Source organism: Cygnus atratus, chromosome 3 (assembly GCF_013377495.2).
Source record: "Cygnus atratus isolate AKBS03 ecotype Queensland, Australia chromosome 3, CAtr_DNAZoo_HiC_assembly, whole genome shotgun sequence".
In the NCBI taxonomy this organism is placed as follows: Eukaryota; Metazoa; Chordata; class Aves; order Anseriformes; family Anatidae; genus Cygnus; species Cygnus atratus.
In genome coordinates this window covers 49,050,988-49,073,075 of record NC_066364.1, presented here as the reverse complement: position 1 = coordinate 49,073,075, position 22,088 = coordinate 49,050,988, and the positions used below count along the sequence as shown (strand labels likewise).

Genomic DNA, 22,088 nt, shown 5'->3' with positions numbered 1-22,088 from the left:
CCGTAAGAGACATGGATTACCTTTGGAGTTTTAATATCATGTAATTGTTTGGGCAGTAGCACGTAATGGCCTTCTTTATTGCAGGACCCCATACTGCTGGCATCAGTTCTTCTCAGGATGTTACCTGGATGAATGAAGTCTTTGTACATCTGCCTTTCCATAATAGCGGTGTATATTATAAGATCTTCATCTTTTTTTTTCTTTTTTTTTTTCCCCTGCAAGTAATATAACAGGATATGTGGTAGTATGATTAAAACTTTGACAGACAAGAGAATGAGCTTGATTTGTTTAACTGGTACAGTCTTGATACTTTACCAGATTAATTAACACATTTGCAGTTCATTTTGGTGTTCGTTGGTTTTCTTGATACGCATTATTAGAATGTCCGAGGTTAGTACACCCAAACTATTGGTCACGGGCAGTGAGATATATTCAGGCCAAAATTGTAATGAAATCTTAAGCTGATTTGTATGAAGTGTTGTAATTTTTTTTACTAGTATGTGGAATGATGTTAAGAGACCAAATTCAAGGAAAACCACATGTCTGAAGAAGGTAATTGAAGATTAAAGTATATGTCATAAGCAAAGATAGAGGAATTTGATGATAATTAAAGGCTGCTTGATTAACATTTACAAAATGAGTTTTCAGTTAATGCAAATCCAGTGGTAGCTGAGGATGTTACTGGTACTTGTATGTAGGAGAATTATTTTTGCAGAAACTTAGTTTTGGAAATTCTGGTGATAAAGTTGACAGAACTTTGTATTAAATCAAAGATTTTTCATGTAAGAAGTATGAAGATTATTAGCTACTTTCATTCTGTCCCAAAGTCTGTTTAGGATAGATACAGTTAGTTACCTGATTATATAGGCAAATATAAAAGCTACTGCATACTTTATTTCTGCTTCTAAGGGGGAGGTGGGGAAGGTAAGTGTTAAATTGGTTATTACTTTTCAGACTGTGATCTATTATGCCAGCAGCTAGAATGTGATCCATTAAATGAGGCATATGAAAGGCATTGCTGTTGTACATTGCTAGAGAAATTACAAGTATGGTAATACTCAGCCATAAAGATACATTATAAAAATGGTTGGAATTAAATTTAAACCCATTAAAGCAAGGACATTGCAGTGCTGCATTATTGATTTACATATAGATGAATGTCTTTCATTAATGCTAAGAAACTAAACTAAGTTTAGTATCGACAAAGTGTAACCTAATCAGAAGTAAACTTTCATTTAAAAGATGCTGTGGCTGTGAAATTTTATTAGTCTTCTGAAAGTAAAACTGAAGTATGGTTTCACTACCAGTTACAGTGTTGGGCAGATTAGTTAGTTTTCACCACTTTGATGGTGTGCTTTCCTACTTATATAAGCGTTACTTGTAAGAAAACCTGAGTTGCCGTTGTGACAATTGATATTTTCAGCTTCTCACAAGCTTCTAGTAATCCAACATTTTTCCATGCATCTTGCACTTCTGAGATACTTCTCCAGGACGGTGTTAAGGGGCAGTGACAGCAGTGTCCGACACCTGTGCTGTCCACGGTGCTCTCAGCAGTAGCGGTGGCAGGGTGATCGCCACATGCGGCGTCATGGCCAGTGCTGCAAGGACACGAAACAGCTTGCCTTTTGAAAAGAAGGGTGGTCAAATCTTATTAAGACTGATCTTCTAAGAAGGTATTAATTGCCTTTCATTACTGCCATTGCTTTGCAGTTCTTTAAGCCATAGGCAACAGGAGCATTCTACCAACTTGTAAAAATCAAGTATCAAAGCATGATAGATAAACAAAACACACAGGTGCCAAGTACGTACGCACACTCGGTGCTCGTACTCTGTGCTCGTTTGTCCTCTCAGCATGGTGGGTGGACTGTGCCAGCTGTTGTACAAGTGTTGGAGTAGCAGAGAGCATTATAAAGAAGAGTTGGCTTCTCAAGTGGAGTCAGAGTGCTTCAAAGGATGCATAGGAAGTGAAGGAGAAGAGTTTTCAATAGTGGCTCTGCGAAAGAGATCCGTCTCTCTTTGTAAAGATGTGTTTCCCAGTTAAGATTCCTTTAGAGTAGAGCATTTGCAGTTTATCGAGTGTGAACTAGCGCCGCTGCTTAAGAGTTGCTCGGAGATTTGTAGGGGAGAGCGGGGAGGAGGGAACTGTGTCCCTGCCCTGGAGGTGTCACCTGGCAGGCAGGGGGAGAACCGTGCCTCTCGGGAGGTGTCGGGTCACCTTTCTCGCAGCGAGGGATGCTCTCATGCACCGGCACGCTTCTCCCTCTCCTCTGTTTGGTCAAGGTTATCAACAGTTCCCGGGGCTTAATTGAGAGCTACACGCTAACAAGATGTTATGATCTGAGAAGGATTTTTTTCCTTTGCTGCTAGAGTGGCTTGGGTAACGTATGGTTTCGGAGCAGAGGGGAAGGGTTGCAATTTTTGCTGTTCACCTAGAGGATATATCGGGTTGTGACGTTCCTTATTTTTTATTTTTTCTTCTTTCACAGCTCTAAAGCTGCACGATACGTTCAGGGATTTCAGAATTTGTCAGCTTTCTTGATAAGATCTATGTTAGGAAAGCCGTCTTTTATAGGAGAAAAAACATTGCTTGGGTACAGTAAAGTTCTGTTTGCTGTCCCACACCTGTTTCCCAAGCGAGGGCTCCCAGTGCTGGGATCACTAAATACGACTGGGGAGGAATCATCAAGACCTGCTAGTGGTTGCCACAAACTGTGAAGACTATGTGGCCTGTTGACAGATTACCAACAGGTACTTCTGCTGTATACAGCTCCTGTAACAATGGGTTCCACAACTTATTAAACATCGTGTGAAATGCGTTTCCCTTTGAAGCATGTTTGAGTGATATTTTCCTTGCTGCCTCCTTGTTCTTGTTTCTGTGGGAAATGGGGAAATATTCTCTGTTCAGTTTTTGTGTAGTTTTCAAACACGATGCATAATTTTGAAGGTGTCATTTATCTTCTGGCATTTATTTCTTTTCCAAGTTTATTCATGCTTAAAACTCTACCTTACACCATACTTTCTGTTCCCTGTGGTACCTCTTCTTTTTCCTCTATATCTTTGGGTAGAACAACCCAAGCTGCCTTAGTCAGATATTAGTAGAAAATGATATTTGTGATTTGGGGAGGAAAAAAGGGCAGAGTGGATTTTCTGAAAAGTCTAGAGAGGTCAAAAAATTCTGTTGTCCTAAGTGGACTTTTATTCAGGTTCAGAGTTGTACGTTTTGAGATCCAGGGAGTTCTGGCCAAATCTTTGCTTATCCAGCTTTTTTATGCCCATTGGAGAAAACATGTGGGCCAATATTGTGTCTTTTCAGCTATTTTGTCAAATATCCTGTCCTAGAGGCAAATGAGGCAGGTAAGGGGCACTACACAAATGCTGTTACTTAAAATCTATCTAGCAGTGGGCTAAAATTTCTTTAAGATTTTGTTATTGCTATTGCACACAGTTTTATAGAGAATCTGTCACTTAAGCATCTGAAACTTTATGATCTGTACATGCTATAAACTGGGCAAGTTTTTTCATGCAGGATATAAAATCAAGGGGGAGAGCAGTATTATCACTTAGTATTGTCTCGATTAAGTAACTCAAGAAAAAGGGCACTAACCATCATCTTTTTATTCTTAATGATTTTTTTATAACCCATATCTGTATTAGATAGAAATAAAAACTATTTCAGTTTCTTTTTTTATGTGGATTTTTACTTTTTTAAAGTTTCTTTTCATATGTGTTTGGTCCTCTCTTTTAAATACTTACCTTCTTTGTCAGCATCATTAAAGTAGTAATCAAGGAAGAGCTTAAGTCTGGAATTAATATTTAATTGTTTCTGTAGAACATTGCTCACATGTCATATGTTGTGTTACTTTTACAGTGACAGAATAGTTCCTTTATTTTCTGTTGGGGAACTGCGGTTACAAACCAGGGTTGTTCACGTGCTTGTTGCTCCTATGGGCTTGCATGCTTCTAAGACTGCAGAAGCTGTGCTGGTGGGGTCCTGCTTGATCTGCCTTGCTTCGTGCTCCCCCTCTGTGGTGTACACAAGTACAGAGTCTCTTTTTTCACTGTCAACACTTTCTCAGTTTCTCTGTCTGAGACAGTGTTCATGTTTGCACTTTTTTTTTTTTTGATTTAGCTCGTATATAACAGCTGGCATTTTGGTATTTAGGCATTTACATACTAGAAAGACTTGGGATATTCCTGGAAAATAAAAATCTGATCCTATAATTTACCCCTGCCCTATGCACGCTTTCATGTATATAAACTTTTAATATTGAGAAACTAAATTCCAAAATCTTCAGAACTGTATCATCTTAAGCAGTGACTACAGAAATGATTTTATTTGTTTTTAATCAGGAGTAAAATATTTTTGTCTTCTGAAGAAAATAAGGGGAGTAGACATGTTGTTGAAAGGCACTGAATGATGTCTAGTCAGATCCTGGTAGCCCAGGGGAGTTTCTCAAGTAGAATTAAGGATCCTTCCTGGGTTCCTCAGTTACAAATGCAGCCTTCAGAGGCCAGAAAGAATGGCAAGGAGAAATCTAAGCAGTCTGCAAGGGGAAGGTGCCCTGTTACCATCTTCATTGACTCTTAATTCGCTATTGCTTTCTAGGTCAGCAGAATTTCAGCTCTACTACCACTGGCCTTATGGGATTCTTACCCACCCCCTTCCCAAAATCTCCATTATGAGTAAAGATACCACTGTCTAAATATATACTAAAGGGAAAATGTGTTTTGTGGCGCAGCATGAAGTCCTGGCTGCATCCTGGGAACATTCAGGGGCTGAAGCTTCAAAGCAGAGGACAGACGAAGCATTGCCAGACTGTCCTACGGAGGAAACCAGTCTGCAGGGAGCATTGTGGAAAACTTGTCTGCCGTGCTGTTTTGAGAAAGAACAATCTCTTCCACAGTGGGAAGGGAGGCTAAATTATCCCAAGTATAACTGTTCTGGATATCAAGTAGGGGTTTTCTGTTGGTCATTCAGGGTTTTACATGCCAGAAAACATAAAAAGTACAGCATTCTAGGAAATCCATTTTTAATGAAGAAAAATTTTAGTAAATGAACTTAAAAAGCAGCATTAATAAGACAAGATGATACTGTAGATACGTCTTCCCCACTGGGAAACTCCTTCCAGTCGGTGCCGTGGGTGCAGAAAATCGCAAGTCTGGGATTCACAGCCTGAGATGATTCTTACACTGTCTGCAGAGCTAGTGAAGGCTTTTGATTAATGTAACATATGCGGATTTGAAAAGGTGTGGAGGGGTAGGATTTCTGCGTCATGGAGGACTTTGTACTATAAATTTACTGAGGAGACTTGTATTTGGAGAGGCATCCCTAGCTCAGCTAAATTTGTTGCCAGTAGCAGTGCAGGTGGAAGGGAAATCTCCTCTCTTTCCTTACCTTGGTTAGGTATGATTTGTAAGTGATGTTTAGACAAGAGGATGATTCCTGCTAGTAATATAACATTACATAACGGATGGATCATATGTGCCTTACAGGAGAATAGGAATCTACTTTGACCACATAATAAAGGGAATTTGTTGCTGGACTTTGCTTGGCCTGAATAAGGAAGCAATCCATCAAGAAGGAAATTATTTAATGTTTTTATAGTGAGAAGATTTTTCTGTGTTTTTTTTTCTTTTTTTTTTTTTTTTGGGGGGTCAGGGAAGCATGAATTGTCTTTGTCACTTCACTGGCATCTGACTCAGGTAAAGGTTTAAAGATAGAGAATGAAGTAGTCTTTCACTGGGCAAAGAAGACAAGATTTATGTATTTACCGAGCAATGAATTCCATCAGTACTGTGGAGGTATTTTTATCTTGCTAGGATTAGTCAATTTAACTTAGACATAATCTGAATTTAAAATATAATTTAACTTATTACAGTATTTTGTCTCTGTTCTTTACAGGTTTTCTGGTCCACTGATACATTTCAAAATGCCGCTGGTAAAAAGAAACATAGACCCCAGGCATCTGTGCCACACAGCTCTGCCCCGAGGTATCAAGAATGAGTTGGAATGTGTCACCAATATCTCCTTGGCAAATATAATCAGACAGCTGAGTAGCCTAAGTAAGTACTTTGTCCTAATAGCTGTATTTAGAACTGATACATTTTGCATTCGCTGTTTCTGTGATTGAAGTAGGAACACCTTTTCACATTCTCAGAAAATTGTGGCTGAGCCTTCAATCTACTCCTTTTCTGACTAGTGACTAGCATCAATTTCTGTGAAAGTAAGCTTAGTCTTCAAACTGAATTTTACCAGTAGCACATCTCAAAACTGTTCAGCTGTATATTTCTGCTACCGGTGGAACGTGTCAGAATAGGATATCTGGTAGCTAATAAAATCAGTAATTGCTAACCTTAGAGTAATTTTTGAGTAAGGAACATGACATAATGGGGAATATATATCACTGAATTGTTTTAATTCTCTTAACTTAAACCCTTCATCCTGTGGTGGTCATTAAGATTAAAAGTGTTGTGTTTTTTTTTAAATAATATATCCAGAAATGTAGTTGTTACATTTCAAACATTTTCAAACATTGTTACATTTCAAACAGTTAAAGATTTTTCTTCCTTCTCCTATCTGTCAACAGTTTTTCCCTTGGTGCATTTTAAAGGAGTGAATATTTCACAAGCTCTAGAACTCTGAAGGAGTTTTTCTGCAAAAGCTGGCTTCTGTTGTTTTTGTTTGTTTGCTTGTTTGTTTTTCTTCAAGTTACAGCAACTTTAAAAAGTTGTCAGATGCACCAGCATGGTAGTATTTTGAATTTCCAATACTGCGGTTGTTTTTTAACCACTAGGATACTAGTATTTTCCAGACTACCAGCACATTAAATATTAAAATGTGCATGCATATAAATCCAGAAAGTGAAAAGCCTTTCAGCTCCTCAGTATCTTAGGGCCATAGGTGATGCAGCCTAGTTTGTTAATTAGATTGATTTAGTTATTGGTTTGAGGGTGTACTGTACGGTGCTGTGCTTTGGCAGCCTTTCAAAGCTGTTAGTGTCTTCAACCTAGTAGCACCCTAATTGAGGACACTGAATTATGCAATTGAGACAGGAATGCTTACAGCACATAAATATGAACATTATTAATATAGATGCTGCAAAAGCAAGGAAAATAATTTAACTGTTTAAATTCTTTTCAGTGAACCAAGAACACATAGGGTTAGGATGCAATAGATGATCACCATCTGAGGTCTTAACCAATTTTCAGTTTTAAAGAACACCAACTTCCAACCCAACAGCATGGTGTCAGTGCTTATTTTTTTGAGATTCAGCAGTATTTGCTGTGTTTTCTTGATTATACCTACCTCATGCCTGATGTTGTTTCTACAACTGTTCAAGAAGAGTGCAGGATGAATAGAATAGAATAGTTTTAGGTGGAAGGGACCTTCACAGATCATCGAGTCCAACTGTCAGACTATTTCGGGGTTGACTAGAAGTTAAAATATGTCAATAGGAGTGTTACCTAAATGCCTCTTAGACACAGGCAGGCGTGGGGCATCAACCACCTCTCTAGGAAGCCTGTTGTAGTGTCTTAACTACCCTCTTGGTAAAGAAATTGTTTCCAATGTCTAGTCTGAACCTCCCCTGGCACAGCTTTGAGCCGTTCCCATGTGTCTTGTTACTGGATACCAGGGAGAAAAGATGAGCACCTCCCTCTCCATCTCCCCCCCTCAGGAAGATGTGGAGAGCAATGAGGTCATGCCTCAACCTCCTTTTCTCCAAGCTTAACAAACCCACCGTCCTCAGCTGCTCCTCACAGGATGCAATATCAGAACAGGAAGAACTCAATTAAGGGATAAAACTAAGTATGAAAGAATACCTGTTGAATGGTCCTGCATTTGTTGTATGGCTTGTCTAATGTATTGCACCGATAGAGAGACACTTTCAAGGAAATGTAACAGTAATTATGTAAACTCCTCTTCTGTAAGAGGAGTGTGGTACTACATGAACTGTGCATACACAGTGATGAGCCCTAAATTAGCTGTTTTCACATGGGAGGAGTTTCTGTCATGAGCTTGTGACTCAGTAGTGGTCAGGAAGACACAAAATGTTGGAGATAACAAGGAAGGCAAAAAAGGAGAGAAAAGGTACCAGTTTACTCTGCAGCAGCAAGCACATAATAGGTCACTCAGAGCTGTTTTTTTAATAAGTAAAACACTGATGAGCAGGACCTGTTACTTCAGTCTTTTGTTCTTCTTTCGAAACAGCATCATGGTGTTGGCGGTCTTCTATGGACAGTGCTTATACCAACTGAATTACTGAATAACTAATGTTCCTTTTCGGAATTTAATACAATCAACTGATTTAGTTCTTCAACTTGTATGTATTTGTTTTATACACAGTGTATTTTTAACAAAAACATTCTTATCTGCAATTAAATAGAAAGCGTTTTGCAAATTAGTCTTTATTTCTCAGCAATACCGATGATTGCTCTATAAAAACAGAGGTCTTGTTATAAATACATAAGTACCTTTTGAAAGTATTCTGATCTAGAATTTTTTTTTTTTTTTCCTTTCTGTTTGGATCTGTAAGAATACAGATTTGAAAAGATTCGGGAGTACTTCTGACACAGGAATGTTGTCTCCTGCATGCTTGAATCCAAATAACCAGTCTGCACCTCGTGTTTCACTGTTACCAGTATACAGGGAAGCCTGCTGACATGCAGATAAATTTTAGTAGTCATCTGTGAGTCATAGCCAGCAGGCATAGCTTTGCAGCAGTCCCCTGGCAACCAGCTTCTCTGCAGTCCTTCCCTTCTTGTTTTCTGTGGATAAATGGGTATGCTTGAGAATCAGCCTTCAAGTTGTAGACAGAGCTAGATTTCTCTCAGAGAGCTGAAACTTAGTGTTCTGATAGGGCTTAATTTCCTTCAAACTAAAGCTGCTTTTGCTTCTGACAGTAAAGTTATGCAAATTGAAATGAATGTTCTTTAACCTGATTAGCACTCTTTCATTTCTGCCTGTAAGATTTTTCTGTTACCAGCGCTCAAATAGAGGATTAATCTCCTGCCATTATGACTCTCGCAACCAAGCATTCTTTTAACCTTTCTTCTGATAACGGTATGGACAAATAGCAGTATGATGAAATTAGAGCTTCCAGTACCTCAAATGATACTGAAAAACATTATTTAGAAAAGCTTAGTGTAGAGTTTTATCATGTATGCAGTTAGATCTCCATTCTTGGAGCTCTTCATAATAATTCAATGGGATTAATCCAGCAACTGGATCTAATTGGACCTGCTTTGAGCCGACTGTTGGACCAGCTGACCTCTAGTGGTCCTTTACCACCTCAACCATTCTGTGGTCTTGGATGCTATGTGCAAGCAGAGCATACCTGCAGAAACAATACCTATAAAGTGACAGGAATTCTGTGGGGTTTTTAATGTTTTAATATAAAACGAAAAGAGCTTCACATCAGTCTGTCAGCAATAGTTGCCATGTGTCTTCATACAAATTCTTAGTCCTTTCCTAGTTTATTTGAAGTGTTGCTTTTAATTGTTCAAGCTGAAAAAAAACCATTGACCTTTAAAAGAAATAGAGATGAAAGGACAGAAATACTTATATCTACTTTGAGTGATAGGCCTTGCCTTTCTCTCTGGAACATGAAAACATATCGGTCTATCTTTATGCTACATACAAAATTGCCAGTAATTTTTTTTCCCTGTCTATTCCCAGCTTTCTCTAACTTGATAAAAGGACCTGTTTTCTGACAGCTTTTCTTAGCACTGTGGTAACAGAAACTCTCTGGACAGCAGCAGTAACTGTCTATTTCCTAGCCATTTTTCCCTTTCTTGCTTGCTTTCTGATTGTACCTGCTTTACATAAGTGCTTACCTATTTTTTCAGCAATGTCGCAGATGCATTTTTACTCCAGTACTGCCTGTGTTGGTTTGTGTTAGCGTATGTCAGGCTATAGCAGTCCTCCATCATATATGAAACATGACTGATAGCCCTGTGCAGCTGTGCCATTGTTAGAAGATGGATAAATAGTTCTTTTGTCTGGGGGCAACCTCCTTCTTTGTTCACAACTATCAACCAATCTTGTTTTTCCTTTTATTCAGCTGTTCCTTGTAGACGAAATCTGTCATATAAGAAACCTAACTGATGGTGCTCGTTCTTGTTCCCAGTCTCTGACACTCCCGTATGAGGAGGAGAAAATTTCTCCTTTTGAGTATTTTTTCTGTATGTATGTTCCTTTTATGAATATTTATATTGCAAGCATTCAGACCAGAGCTTCTATTGGATTGTAGCAAGATGTCAGTTCCCTTTTTTTTCTTCTACATTTGTATAAAGAAAGAGGATGCTGAATAACACTGTTTGCTAAGCTGAAGTGCATTTAATGTTAGTGAAAATAATTTTCAGTTAACATTGAACCTCAGTAACCTTTTCTCTCTTCCTTTCTTTTCTTGCTACTATTTCCTAGTTTCACCTTGCTGTCCTAGTTAGTTATCTTTTCCTCACACCTTATTTGTAAGTTTTCAGGAGTAAAATGCTTACTTTTGAACATACTATTTATTCCCCCTTTTTTCCTGCTCCAACTCTAAAGTTTTGTTCCTTATTTTTTGCTTACCATGCCACTCCCTAGAGGGTTTTAAACACTGCTGGTCTTGTGAGAGACATTTTCTCACTTCAGAAAACCTTCAATTTGCCAAAGCTTTATGTTGTTCAATAAATGGGAAATGTTTCTGTAGAAATACTTACCATCAAGGTGTCTGGACTGCAAGGAATCTTTAGAACCAAGCCTCTTCATCTCAAGACCAGCCTCTCTCTCACCATTATGTCTGGACACCATCTTCATATGGTGAGCCTCCCCCGACATGTTGCATGATGAGAAGTAGGTCTCTGCAGACCTGCAGCTAGGACTTCAGTCGGTATTTCAGAACCAGCAGAATCCTTACAGCAGGTTCCTGCTGTGGGAATCCTCCTTCTCGCTGTGCTTGCAAGAATATTCAGCGTTCTCTGTGAATTTTCTTCATTAGTCACCCCTCTTTCTTTGTTTTACTATGATTACCAGGGAATGCTAGAGAAAATGTTCTTACGCAGATGGTATTAAGGGAACTGGTGGGCTCAAAAACTGAAGGCTTACAGTGCTTTTCAGAGATCTCCATCCTCTCAAAGACTTCTGATTTCTTGATGGTGTCTCTCCAGTAGTAGCAGCATCAGCAATATGATGCTGATTCATCTCCATTTCAAATGATAATGAGGGAGTGAGCAAATGGTCAATAATTTCTCATTGAAAACAGCTGTGTTAGAAATCAGAGTAGTGTGAAGTCCTACAAGTCATTAATTTCTTGCCTACATAGAGCACTGAAGGAAGCGTAAGACTTCCCTGTGAACGGATTATTAAGACTGGTGCCTTCAACATCAGGTTCAGCTCCCAGCAGTCTCTTTCCCACATTTCTGAGCACTGCAGAATGATAAACTCAGCTAGTTTACTTGATGGTATCCTTGGTGGGAGGTGGGAAATGGTATCTCAGACCTCTATGACTGAAGGTTTTTGAAGGATGCCTTTTTCTGCTTGGATGTCAACAAGAAGCGTAAGACCTGCTCCAGAGTTGGCCTTTACCTGAGTTTTTGATATCCTGGTCAGGTTGTCTGGTAAATGCCTGGTTCATCTTTGCTGGCTGAAGGAACCAGGTTGTCTCTTCAATAGTACGATTGTACAACAATCCTCACCTCCTGGTCCTTACAGATTGCTCTTACATCTTCATAACGATAGGTTCCTAATTAGCATACATGAACTATATTTAGTTACGTGATTTTCCAGAGCTTGCTCATCCACAGCCACTAAAGGTTTCAAGGATCTACCAAGGATCTTAACTCCAAGCCTGGAAGACAGTTCAGTCTCTTAACTTCAGTCCGTCTCCTAGCCACAGAGCAACCTCACTGAACAGTGAGGTTGAAATAATCCAATGAGAATCAAGCCTAGGGTTTTCAGTGAAACTCTGATGTACCTTGCCTTTTTGCTAAAGCATTTAATTAAATGAAATTAATGTAGTGAAGATGAGAAGCTGAATCAACAGGCAATGGATATATTAAGTTATATGTCAAAATTAACTGAGGATGAAAAAATATATTAATAGAAAGAATGGCTTTCTTGTTTTTCTGCATAAAGGGACCCTGGTTATATATTCATACTGGCTTATGTGGTAATTAATTATCCTGAAAGATTATTTTCTAATATATACGCTATATAATGTAGGAAGAAACTGTTCGGTAGCTAGTAGTGTAATTTTGCACAGTGTAGAATATTGGGAAAAGAATGAAGTAGGACATAGGGTGGGTTTTACTGCTGTCTTTGTTCTGTGCTTCTCTTTTTACAAAATGTACTAAACAAAAATATTGTTTTGTATGAGAGTGGAATTGAAGTAATAGAAATCAAGGAATGATAGCATATAAGTGGGTAACAGACCCAATGCTTAGCTTATTCTTTCTGATATTTTATAAGTTTCTACAGCTGTTTCAAAAGTCAAATTACCAAACCTATATTTTTAAACTGTAATAATATTTTGAGGTTTTTATATTTTAATATATTAACATATTTAGCATTTATTATGGTAAATACATTATACAGTGTTAAATATGTCAAAACATTATTAAATGCATATTAAATATTGTATATATTATATGTGCATTTTATAAACGTGTATCAATACTTTTTAATGATAGGTGGATTAGATTTTGCTTGTGTACAGTGTTAATTTTCTGTCGCTACACTGAGTTCCAGATGAAGATTGATGAAGAAGTTAAGGCTTAAATTAATTGAGAGTAATATTTTTGGCGACACTTAACAGTTGTCTTGGTTTTGTTTGTCCCACTCGATGCATCTCACATTGGTCTGAGATTTACTGGTCATCTTCTTGAATTTTCAAATTGCTGGTGTTTTATGGCATTGAGCACTTCAAGTGATCAGTTTATTTATTCAGATAGTTACTTAAAATTTAGACCATAGTTCCTAGAGGCTGCTGATAGTATAACAGATCTGAGGGATGCTGTTTCAGCTTTAGGTGCAGTCAAAGGGCTTGGAACTCTTTACTGTCCTTTTGCATTTTTAAAGAAAAGAAACGGCTTCTTCCATCAGGATTCAGGTCCCACTCCTTGTCTGAGAGCCTGTAACTTCATCTGATGGTAACTGATCTGGTGTTGTAAAATGATTTATTTAAACACCCATTCCTTAAGTTTTGCTAATGGACACAGCATAATGCAGTAATTGGGGTGAATTTAAGGACTGGAGTTTTGAGAGGGACTGCTAATTTGTACCCAATCTTGCAGTGTATATGTGTGGTTCCAGGAATTCATACAACTCAATGTATTAAGACTTACAAGGCCTCTCTTCTGCCACACTTCAGTTAGTTTCAAATAGGGTTCAAAACACTGTGTAGGGATTGTAGTTGATTTCAGTTCACCTGATACATTCCGCGTCCTGAGAACAGTACAAAAATGGTGTTTCTTATACCTTAGTATCCCTACCTGTTACTGTATTGGATAGTTAGAGATTATTAATTTGTGCACAGAAGTCAGTGCTGGACAAACGCTTAATAAATTTTAGGCAAAAACTAGGTGATAAAAAATAAATGAGGAAAAAACGGTGAAAGATTGAAAACTGTAAAACTGATCCATAGCTTTTTCAGGTTTTATAAGCCATTGTATGCTAAATTGCCATGGTGATGAACAGAAATTGACGATACATGTTTTGGTGTGTTTAGTTTAAAAAAAATGAGGAAGGCAGTAAGTGTTATTATTTTCACCTAGTAGCTACTAGCTAGTATTCCATTTTCAGCTTGTAGGTGTTTTAAATGTAAGGAGAAGAATTGTCCAAAAAAGGCTATCACGCATACGTTCCTTCCAGGACATTTTATTTGGCTGTCACAAAAAAGGACATTGACACCAGAGGGAGCTGCATCTTGGTGTAAGTTTCTTACTGAAAGTTACCATGAATAGAGCCCTTTGAGACAAGAAGTTGCAAAAAGAATGAGCTGATAAATGCATTCCTGAATTTAAAATAAATGCTTGTGTGTCCTCTTACTTAAGTGAAAAGAACTTTGTGATCTGCTAATAAAAGACAGAATGATGGACTGAGAAGGACAACTGGTAATATTTGAGGGAATGTGGCTTGCCTTTTGAAAATGGCAAATTTAGGTATATTTCTGGTCAATTAAGCAAGTTTTGCAAATACAATAAGATTTTTACAGATGTTGAAATAAATGCCAACATAGTCTTCTGCAAATAAATTAATAGGTAAACAAATCACTGATCTTTTTAATCTGGTATTATGTTTCCAGTTACGACCAAAATCCTAAGGCATTATTATTTTAATTGTTGTAGTCATCTGTCATTCTCTTTATTGTACTGCGTGAAACACGAGTAGAGTTTTTGATCAGTCTCATAATGATGGAAGTGATTTGCACTGCTAATAATACTTTGGTAATTATTCATTTTACGTAATGACATTAATCTTGATTCTTACCATTCTAACCTATTTACCTATACATTAATTGGAATGTGAGCAACTGTGTTTATTAAATGCTGAGCATCCTACCAATGAGTTTGGAATTTCTTGTTTTTTGTTTTTATTTACTCTAAGATTTTGTTGTAAGTTATGTGAGTTTTTGTGACACTTTGGCTTGTTCACTGTTTTCGCCTGTCATCATCTCTTTTGTAAATCATTCAAAATTGAAGATACGTTCATATGGAATACACACAAAGACATCAAAATAAACAAATACTGGATTAAAAGTCTTGTATACATACATTCATGCATAGTATTCAGTTGAATGGAAGTTACACATTTCACTAAAAGCAAACGTTTTGTTTGGCTTGAAAACTCATTTAGTTCAATATGCTTCAAGCGAAAAACAAAGAAGACTGCCAACAGGCATGTAGGTAGAGACAACATTATGGTTGCATACCACTTCAAACACGACAGGTTGTTTTTAATGTATTTCCCATTCAAGGATTAATGTTCATAAGCACAGGCAAATTATTCTGTGCAATGTGTTTGTGTCTGTATGCAAAATAATAAAAAGATTTTGAGACAGATTATTTGCAGTTGGAGCTCATTAATGAGGTAGATGAATTGTAAGCCTGATTAAATGGTATAGATAAAACAAACTAGCCTTCAAATACATCTATACGTGAAATTTTATGCTTGATTTTAATTTGTATGTCTCTGAATATTACATGAGTTGTCTAATTAAATTGAATAATTAGAATATATCTGAATATGTTATCAGAAAGATTAAATCTGTTTATAGTAAATGTATATTAAAAATTTAGTAATCTTGCTCTTAGTGGATCTCATTTTTAAGTAATTTCTCTTGCTTCAGATACAGGTTAAAGAACATAAACTTTTCAGAGTTTCAAGACGTATATTAGAAAGTCTTGTGTTAGGTGAGTTGCCAGCTAAATAGACGTTACTAACTTTCCATCTCTTTTACTGTGGCCTAGTCCTCAGACATACGGTTCTAAGACCAGCTGTACCTTTCATCTGCTTCTCACTGTGGCTAGTAACAGATGCCTCAAGAAGAATAAGAGCAAGATGAGCATGTATGATACTTTCCTCCTACTAATCTCTCAGCCTTCAACTGCTTCCAGTTTGGAAGCCTCTTCAACCAGCTGGATTTCTATGTGTTTGCTAATGCTGTGTTTCTTTTCCATGCCTTGGTATCACTGCCAAACTTTAATCTTTTTTTAGGTCATCTACAGTTATCTAGAACAGCATAGATCCCAGTACAGAAAGCTATGAAGCCTTCCCTTTCTCAACTGTGAAGACCAGTTATTTACTCCTATCCTCTGTTTTATACCTTTTGAGGAATTATTATCTGTGCCATGTCTCTTACTTTTTATGCCCTGGCTGTTAAGCTTTTCTAAAAAGCTTTGGCTAGGGACTTTCAAAACTCCTGGAAATCTAACTAGATCATTGCACTCCATCTGTGTGCAATGTAAGCAGAGGCTTACCTTTACAAAAGCTGTATTGACTCTTCTCAAGTCATCCAGGTGGCTGCTAATTCAGTTCTTCATAATGATTTATACTAATTTGTTCGGATATCAGGTTTACAGGCCTGAAGCTCTCAAGATATTCCATGAAAAAATTATTGACACTTAATGTTGTGCTTGCCACCTTCCAGTGTGCATTAAGGAGATTTACAAATAGTTACTGTTCGTTTTGTCAATTTATTTTCTTTACTTTTTATATAGTCACTTCATTTTCTTTGACAAGTCTCCCACAAAGAAGAGTTCTGGCATGAGGATCTCTCCAGTTCCTTTCCACACCAGTGGAAGGTGTGAAGTTAGCTCGTCTCCAGTGATCTTGTCTTCTCTGAGTGCTCCTCTTATACCTTCATTATCAGTTGGCTCTACAGACTCCTTTGCATCCTTTGCAGGCTTTCTTGTTCCTCATGTGTTTGAAGGAATGTTTATTAGTAGTTCGCTAGTTGTTCCTCAGGCTAGTTTTTTTTTTTTTCTCATTTAATATGCCACAATTTGTGATGTTTTCTATTTTCTTCATTTGTACGTGTCTTCTAATATCTCCCTTTACATTCTGTTGTGTTTATTTGTGCTGTTTTTTATTGCCATTACCTAAGTCTTAATAAATGGTTGTGTACTGGCCTTGTACTCATCACATGGTATCCTTAGTTTCCACACTACCTGTAGGGATTTAATTTTTGTCCTTTTGATGTCTTTAAGTGTCCTCATTTTTATGTATACTTCCAGAGTTATTGTGCAATGAAGGCAGAGATATCATAAATAGCTTTTCCTGCTGTACTTGTGAGAACTTGTGTGCAGACTAGGTAGTTAGAAATTTGTGAGATTTATACTTCCAAAACCAATGCAAGTGCACAAACAGCACACGAATTACATATGTACAGCATGATAGAACATTTTAAAAGCTATCACATGTTGTTTCAATAATGTGGATACAGATTTTGATAGCCTGATGCATTTTTCAGTGGCTTTGTCAGACTACTCAAGCTGAGTTCAGGGTGCATTAGAAGCACTCTGTAGAGCATTCCATCTGTAGAAGAAAAATCGTTACTGAGTCTTTTCTCATGATACCTGAATCTCCTGGTCTGTTGGGCTAAATTTGTGATGTGCATCAAAGTGAACAAAGGAGACTATTTTTCTTCAGTATAAATTAGTCAGTTACTAGAATTTTAACCCTTCAAAGTAGAAGTCATTCTTTTAATGAGTATTTTTGAATAGGCTGGTTCTAAGTAACCTAGATGTAGACATCTGCTCTTTCATTTTTGAAAGGTGTTTTGAACTGTAGGAGTGGAAGCTGTATGCCATTTTGAGAAATGCTGAGATAAAATTCACTTGGAAAGATCAGTTAATGCTCATACAGATGCTATAGGTTGTTCTTTTATACATATCCAAGAAACTAATAGTCTAGTTCTTTGGGTATCAGCATAGTTCAGTCAGTTTTACCCAACTGTATGTCTGTTCTGTAAAGTATAAAATGTCATTTATGATAAATAAATTATAAATTAAATATTTAACTTTTATTTATTCTTCTGAAGCATTCTTAAATACCTTAGTAAGTACAGATTGTTACTGCTGATACTCACGCACCTTAGCTTTACTTATTTAACGAGAATAATTATCAGAACTCTTTCTAAAAGCAAACTCATCCTGTGGTACTTTCGCCCCTATTTTAGGTAAATATGCTGAAGATATATTTGGTGAACTTTTCAACGAAGCACACAGTTTCTCATTTAGAGTCAACTCCCTACAAGAACGTGTGGATCGCCTATCTGTCAGTGTTACGCAACTTGATCCAAAGGAAGAAGAACGTAAGTTAATGTCTGCATTGAAGATTTCTTATTTCGTCCCCCTAAAATCACTGATACATGAAATAGAAATAAGAATAGCTTAAATTATATTTATATGAACACAGAGCAGAGCATCATGAAAGTGAGGTTCATTTCTGTTTCTGCTACTGGCTGTTTTTATAGCCTTGAGCAGCTTTCTGAGCTCAAAATTTTCATGGTTACTGAACACTACTGTTGCCAACAACGTTACATAAAAATTGCTATAGGAGTTTGTGTCTCTTCAGTAGTATTATATATTAGTCTTAGTAATATTAATAAATTGCAATATTATGGGAATTCCTGGGAATGCATGCTTATTCTTTTCCTTAGTAACTTTCCTACTCATTCCCATGGGATGTAACCATTTGTCCAGATAAGGTTTTTGCACTTAACTTGATACCATCTTATATTTTGTATGAACTTGTATAACTCCATTTATGATGCTATATACTCCCTTGGATTCTTCCTAAATAGCTTTCAGTAATATAAAGATTGGTAGCATTGAGAAAACAAGTACTTCTAACAGTCAATAGGATATGGCTAGTGCTTATAAAATAGAATTTTTATGGGATTGAAATGATGCGTGGACTTTGTGAACAATGACCAGCTAATATGCAAACATCATGACACTTTTTTGTCTTCCTTGGATATCTGCTGGTTACAGGTGAAACTATGAAAGGTCCTGTAACCCCAGTTTTAGGGTATTCTAGACTATATGGCTAAGACCTGGAAAGTTGAGCAACATCCCGTCATGAAAAATAACTTCAGATTGCTTGTGGGACCCAATTTTAAAGTATAGAAAGCTGTTTCAGTTCTAAATGTCTTGGTATGATGGTGGCATGTCATACAGGAACAACAAAGCATCAAGCCAGGAGCATGTTCTCAGGCTGTTTTGTTACCTATGTTGAAATTTCACTATTAGAAAAATCAAGCTAAGGAAGTTTAGATTCTGTACTTTGTGTGACATTTATTTCAGAGCAGGTTTTGAAAGACAGCTGTTCACAGCTTGTGGCAGATTTTCCAGAAAACCATGACTCGCCTAGGGGAATTCTTACATTAATGGGATTTTCCAAGTCTCTTGACAACTGAGCATAAATCATACACATACACCTCTTTTTCCAATAAAATACCATGTTTACTATGATCAGATAATGACACAAATCTGTTAGTGTACAGTAACAAATTGTCAGCCATTGTAATCTTGTAACAGCTGCAAGACTCTAGAGTATTGATGTCATTTCCACGTTTACCCTAGAGAACTTTGTTACTCTTTTAGATCAGAGTGGGTTTTATGGTGATATGGCACATCTGGCATGGCAAACATTCACATTCCAGGAAAATAAAGAGACCGTCATACAGAAATGTCTTAAGGATGTTACAGGATAGTGAGATGGAAATTTGTACTTTACAGTGTAAGTGGCCTTTGACAAGTGTGGTTGTAGGTTTCAGAACTACATATTCATACCTATTTGATGTTAGAGAATTGCCAGAAATATTTTTAAATAGTCTGTAGTACCAAAAGCACCAGATCAATAACTTGTCACAGAACTGCATATGTATTTGCTAAGCTGCATATGTAAGAAAAGAGACTGATTAAAGGAAACGGGGCTACAAAGAGGTCTACTTGATCGAGTCCAGAGCGGCTAATAGTGATGTGAATCTGATACCCTGGATTTGTCTCTCATTCCATAAAAGAGATAGAATTGTAGATTCTGTGATTCTGTGGAAAGAGCAATGACTGCTAGTACTTCGGAGGAACACATGCAGTCCTCAGCATCAGGAGCTATTAAATGACTGCTTTTATTAACTAAGAATATCCAGTCCTTCAGCCAGTCCTTGAGCCATCCCCAGCGTTCCTTATTCACAAAAGTCTGTCCAGAATGAGTCACCAGACGAGAGCAAAAGAGATGAGAGGAAACCTGACATTCTATTTCTGTAAAGATCAGGGATCAGGAAACCTTTTCACCTTCAGTATCCTCTTCAGGGCTTGAAATTTAGTAGTTTATCACAAATGATCTTGTTTTAGTCTTGGTCAGAGCTAAAATAGCTGGAAACTTGTAATGCATGAAGGTTTGCAGAAGACATTTGGATTTACCTTTCTTACCTTTCCTAACCCAATCTGCAAGGATTAAGCAAATTTCAGTACTTCTATTCAGCTAACAGCATGTGCAAAATGGGCTATGCTTGCAAAATGAGTCTCATTTGGTAGTTCTTTGCCAGCAGGCAGTAATGAAAGATGTAATGTGTTCCTTTGGGCCCAATGCTATTACACAAGAGGAAAAAAATTAAGATTCATTTAAAGCTAAGCAGCACGAGCAAAACCAGCACAAGTCAGATTCACTGAACAAGGTTCAGATACTTGACAAAGTGTTTCTGGTAGAGTCAAAGTAGAAAAAAGCTCTAGAATTTTTGAGTAGTCCGAGTGTTTTCTCAGCGTTCAGAATTATTACAATATCTGAAAGAATAAAACCAAATGAAACCAAGGTTAAGACTGTGTACTGAAGAACTTGACTCCTGGCATACAATCCTTCTGTCATGGAAGAATTGCTTGGCAGCTACAAAGTAGCTGTGGTCTGTGTACTTAGGAAAATGGGTGACTCGGTTAACTTTCAAATCAGTGTTGTCAGCCCATTGTGAGACTCGGGGCAAAGGATAGTAAATCCCGTTGTAGAGGCAGCTCGCTCACCATCTCTAGCCTCCTGAAGAGGAATTTGGTGAATTGCATATAAATGTAATAAAAGTTCAGAAGAGGGAGCACATGAAAATTGGGTCAAGAGCTCTACATGTAACATATTAACGTGGAGAATAACACTGTTGTCAATTAATTCATAAACAAATTTACCACCAAAGTCAACTAAAGAAAAAGACTGTTCAATTAAGCTGTGTAGTAGGACCCTTTTCTTGGCACTTCTCCATGCAACTGAATGTTGGATTTGAGCGTGTGTCCCTCTCAAAGATCCTGGCAGATGGCTGAGCTCCAGCTGCTTTCTTTTGCTTCTCTGCTTTTTCTTCCGGTTTTCTTAGCCCTTGATTCAATTTGGGGGTTATTTAGTAAGTAAATCAGTTCTAAATTCGTGTGTCCAAGTCTCAATAGAGCAGTGTCAAAGCCATGATATTGCATAATTTGGTCTTTGTATATAAAGAGGGATGTGGACAAAATGTCATTTGTTGAATAATGTAGCGGCTTTGTTGAGACCCACCAGCAGATTCGCTGCTTGATGCAGCTGGGTGATTCAGTTCCCTCACGTGCTGCTCTGGGCTTCCTAGTGCCACGTGCTGCATTTAGAGCAACTTCTTAGTCCTCCTAAAACGATTGCTCTAGATTTGTGTCTCCTCTTTGTTTACGTGTAGTAGTTAAGGTACATAAATTCCCTATCCAAAAAGTGCTTGAGCTGCTGTTGTTTTCACTAGTATGATAGAACATTTGAATTGCTTGTCTTGGGGACAAGCCCATAGGGAAGTAGTTTCTATCCTGGAGAAGCTATCTCTCAGCTTAGCAAGTATTAGACCTGCAGTGACTAGTCAGAAGTATTCTGATGGGCGAGAAACCTGGTAGGTGTGAGGTTCTAGGCTTTGGTGAAGTTGAATCATTATATGTAACATATACATTTATTTATTTATATTTATATATTTTTTGAATCGTTATATATTTTATATATATATATATATGAAGTGGAAATCAGACTTCAGGATTGCACTGTCTTCAGGAACTGAATCACACAAATCTTTAATGAAAATTTTCAGGAGAAAAAACCAAACATCAACAACAACAAAAAACACAGGAACACCTACCCCCATTAATTATTTTTAATTGGGTTCTTAAGACCATGATGTCCATTAGATATTTACATTGTCATTCTTTCTCCCATGCGCTTTTCAAATCACTGGTAAATTTTTGAACAGAGGAAGGGAACCGTAGGCAACTGAATCCATTGATTTGTATATAATTTCTCATAGTCGTTCAATTCTGCAAGGAGATATAGCTGTGACGTTCAAAAGGTCATGGTCTTAAAGTTTTCAGGATGAAATTCTGCAAAAAGTGTAGAGAGAGCTCTAAAAGGAACATATATTATTTTGTATGTTGGATTGAGTTTAAATGAATAAAACATCTGGTGTCTTTAACAATTTTTCTTATGGTGAGATAAAATGTAATATTTAATATCTTTGAAATGTAAAAGTAGTTACTTTCTGTCAGTACGCTGATGTGCTTTGTACCTAACTTCTACTACAAATTGAGGATTGCATTTTAATGATACTAAGAGGAGAGAAATCTGAAGA

At 37.3% G+C, this 22,088-nt stretch overlaps 1 protein-coding gene across 1 annotated transcript in view; it reads left to right on the top strand.

The window, feature by feature from the left end:
- Positions 1–5,908: 5,908 nt before the first annotated feature.
- The window catches only part of WASF1 (WASP family member 1), a 28,300-nt gene continuing 12,120 nt past the window's right edge, over positions 5,909–22,088 (top strand). Inside the window, exons 1-2 of the mRNA XM_035564800.1 lie at positions 5,909–6,063; positions 17,658–17,792. Of these exons, the coding sequence (XP_035420693.1) occupies positions 5,931–6,063; positions 17,658–17,792 (268 nt within the window). The 5' untranslated portion in view covers positions 5,909–5,930. The remainder of the gene's footprint in view (positions 6,064–17,657; positions 17,793–22,088) is intronic.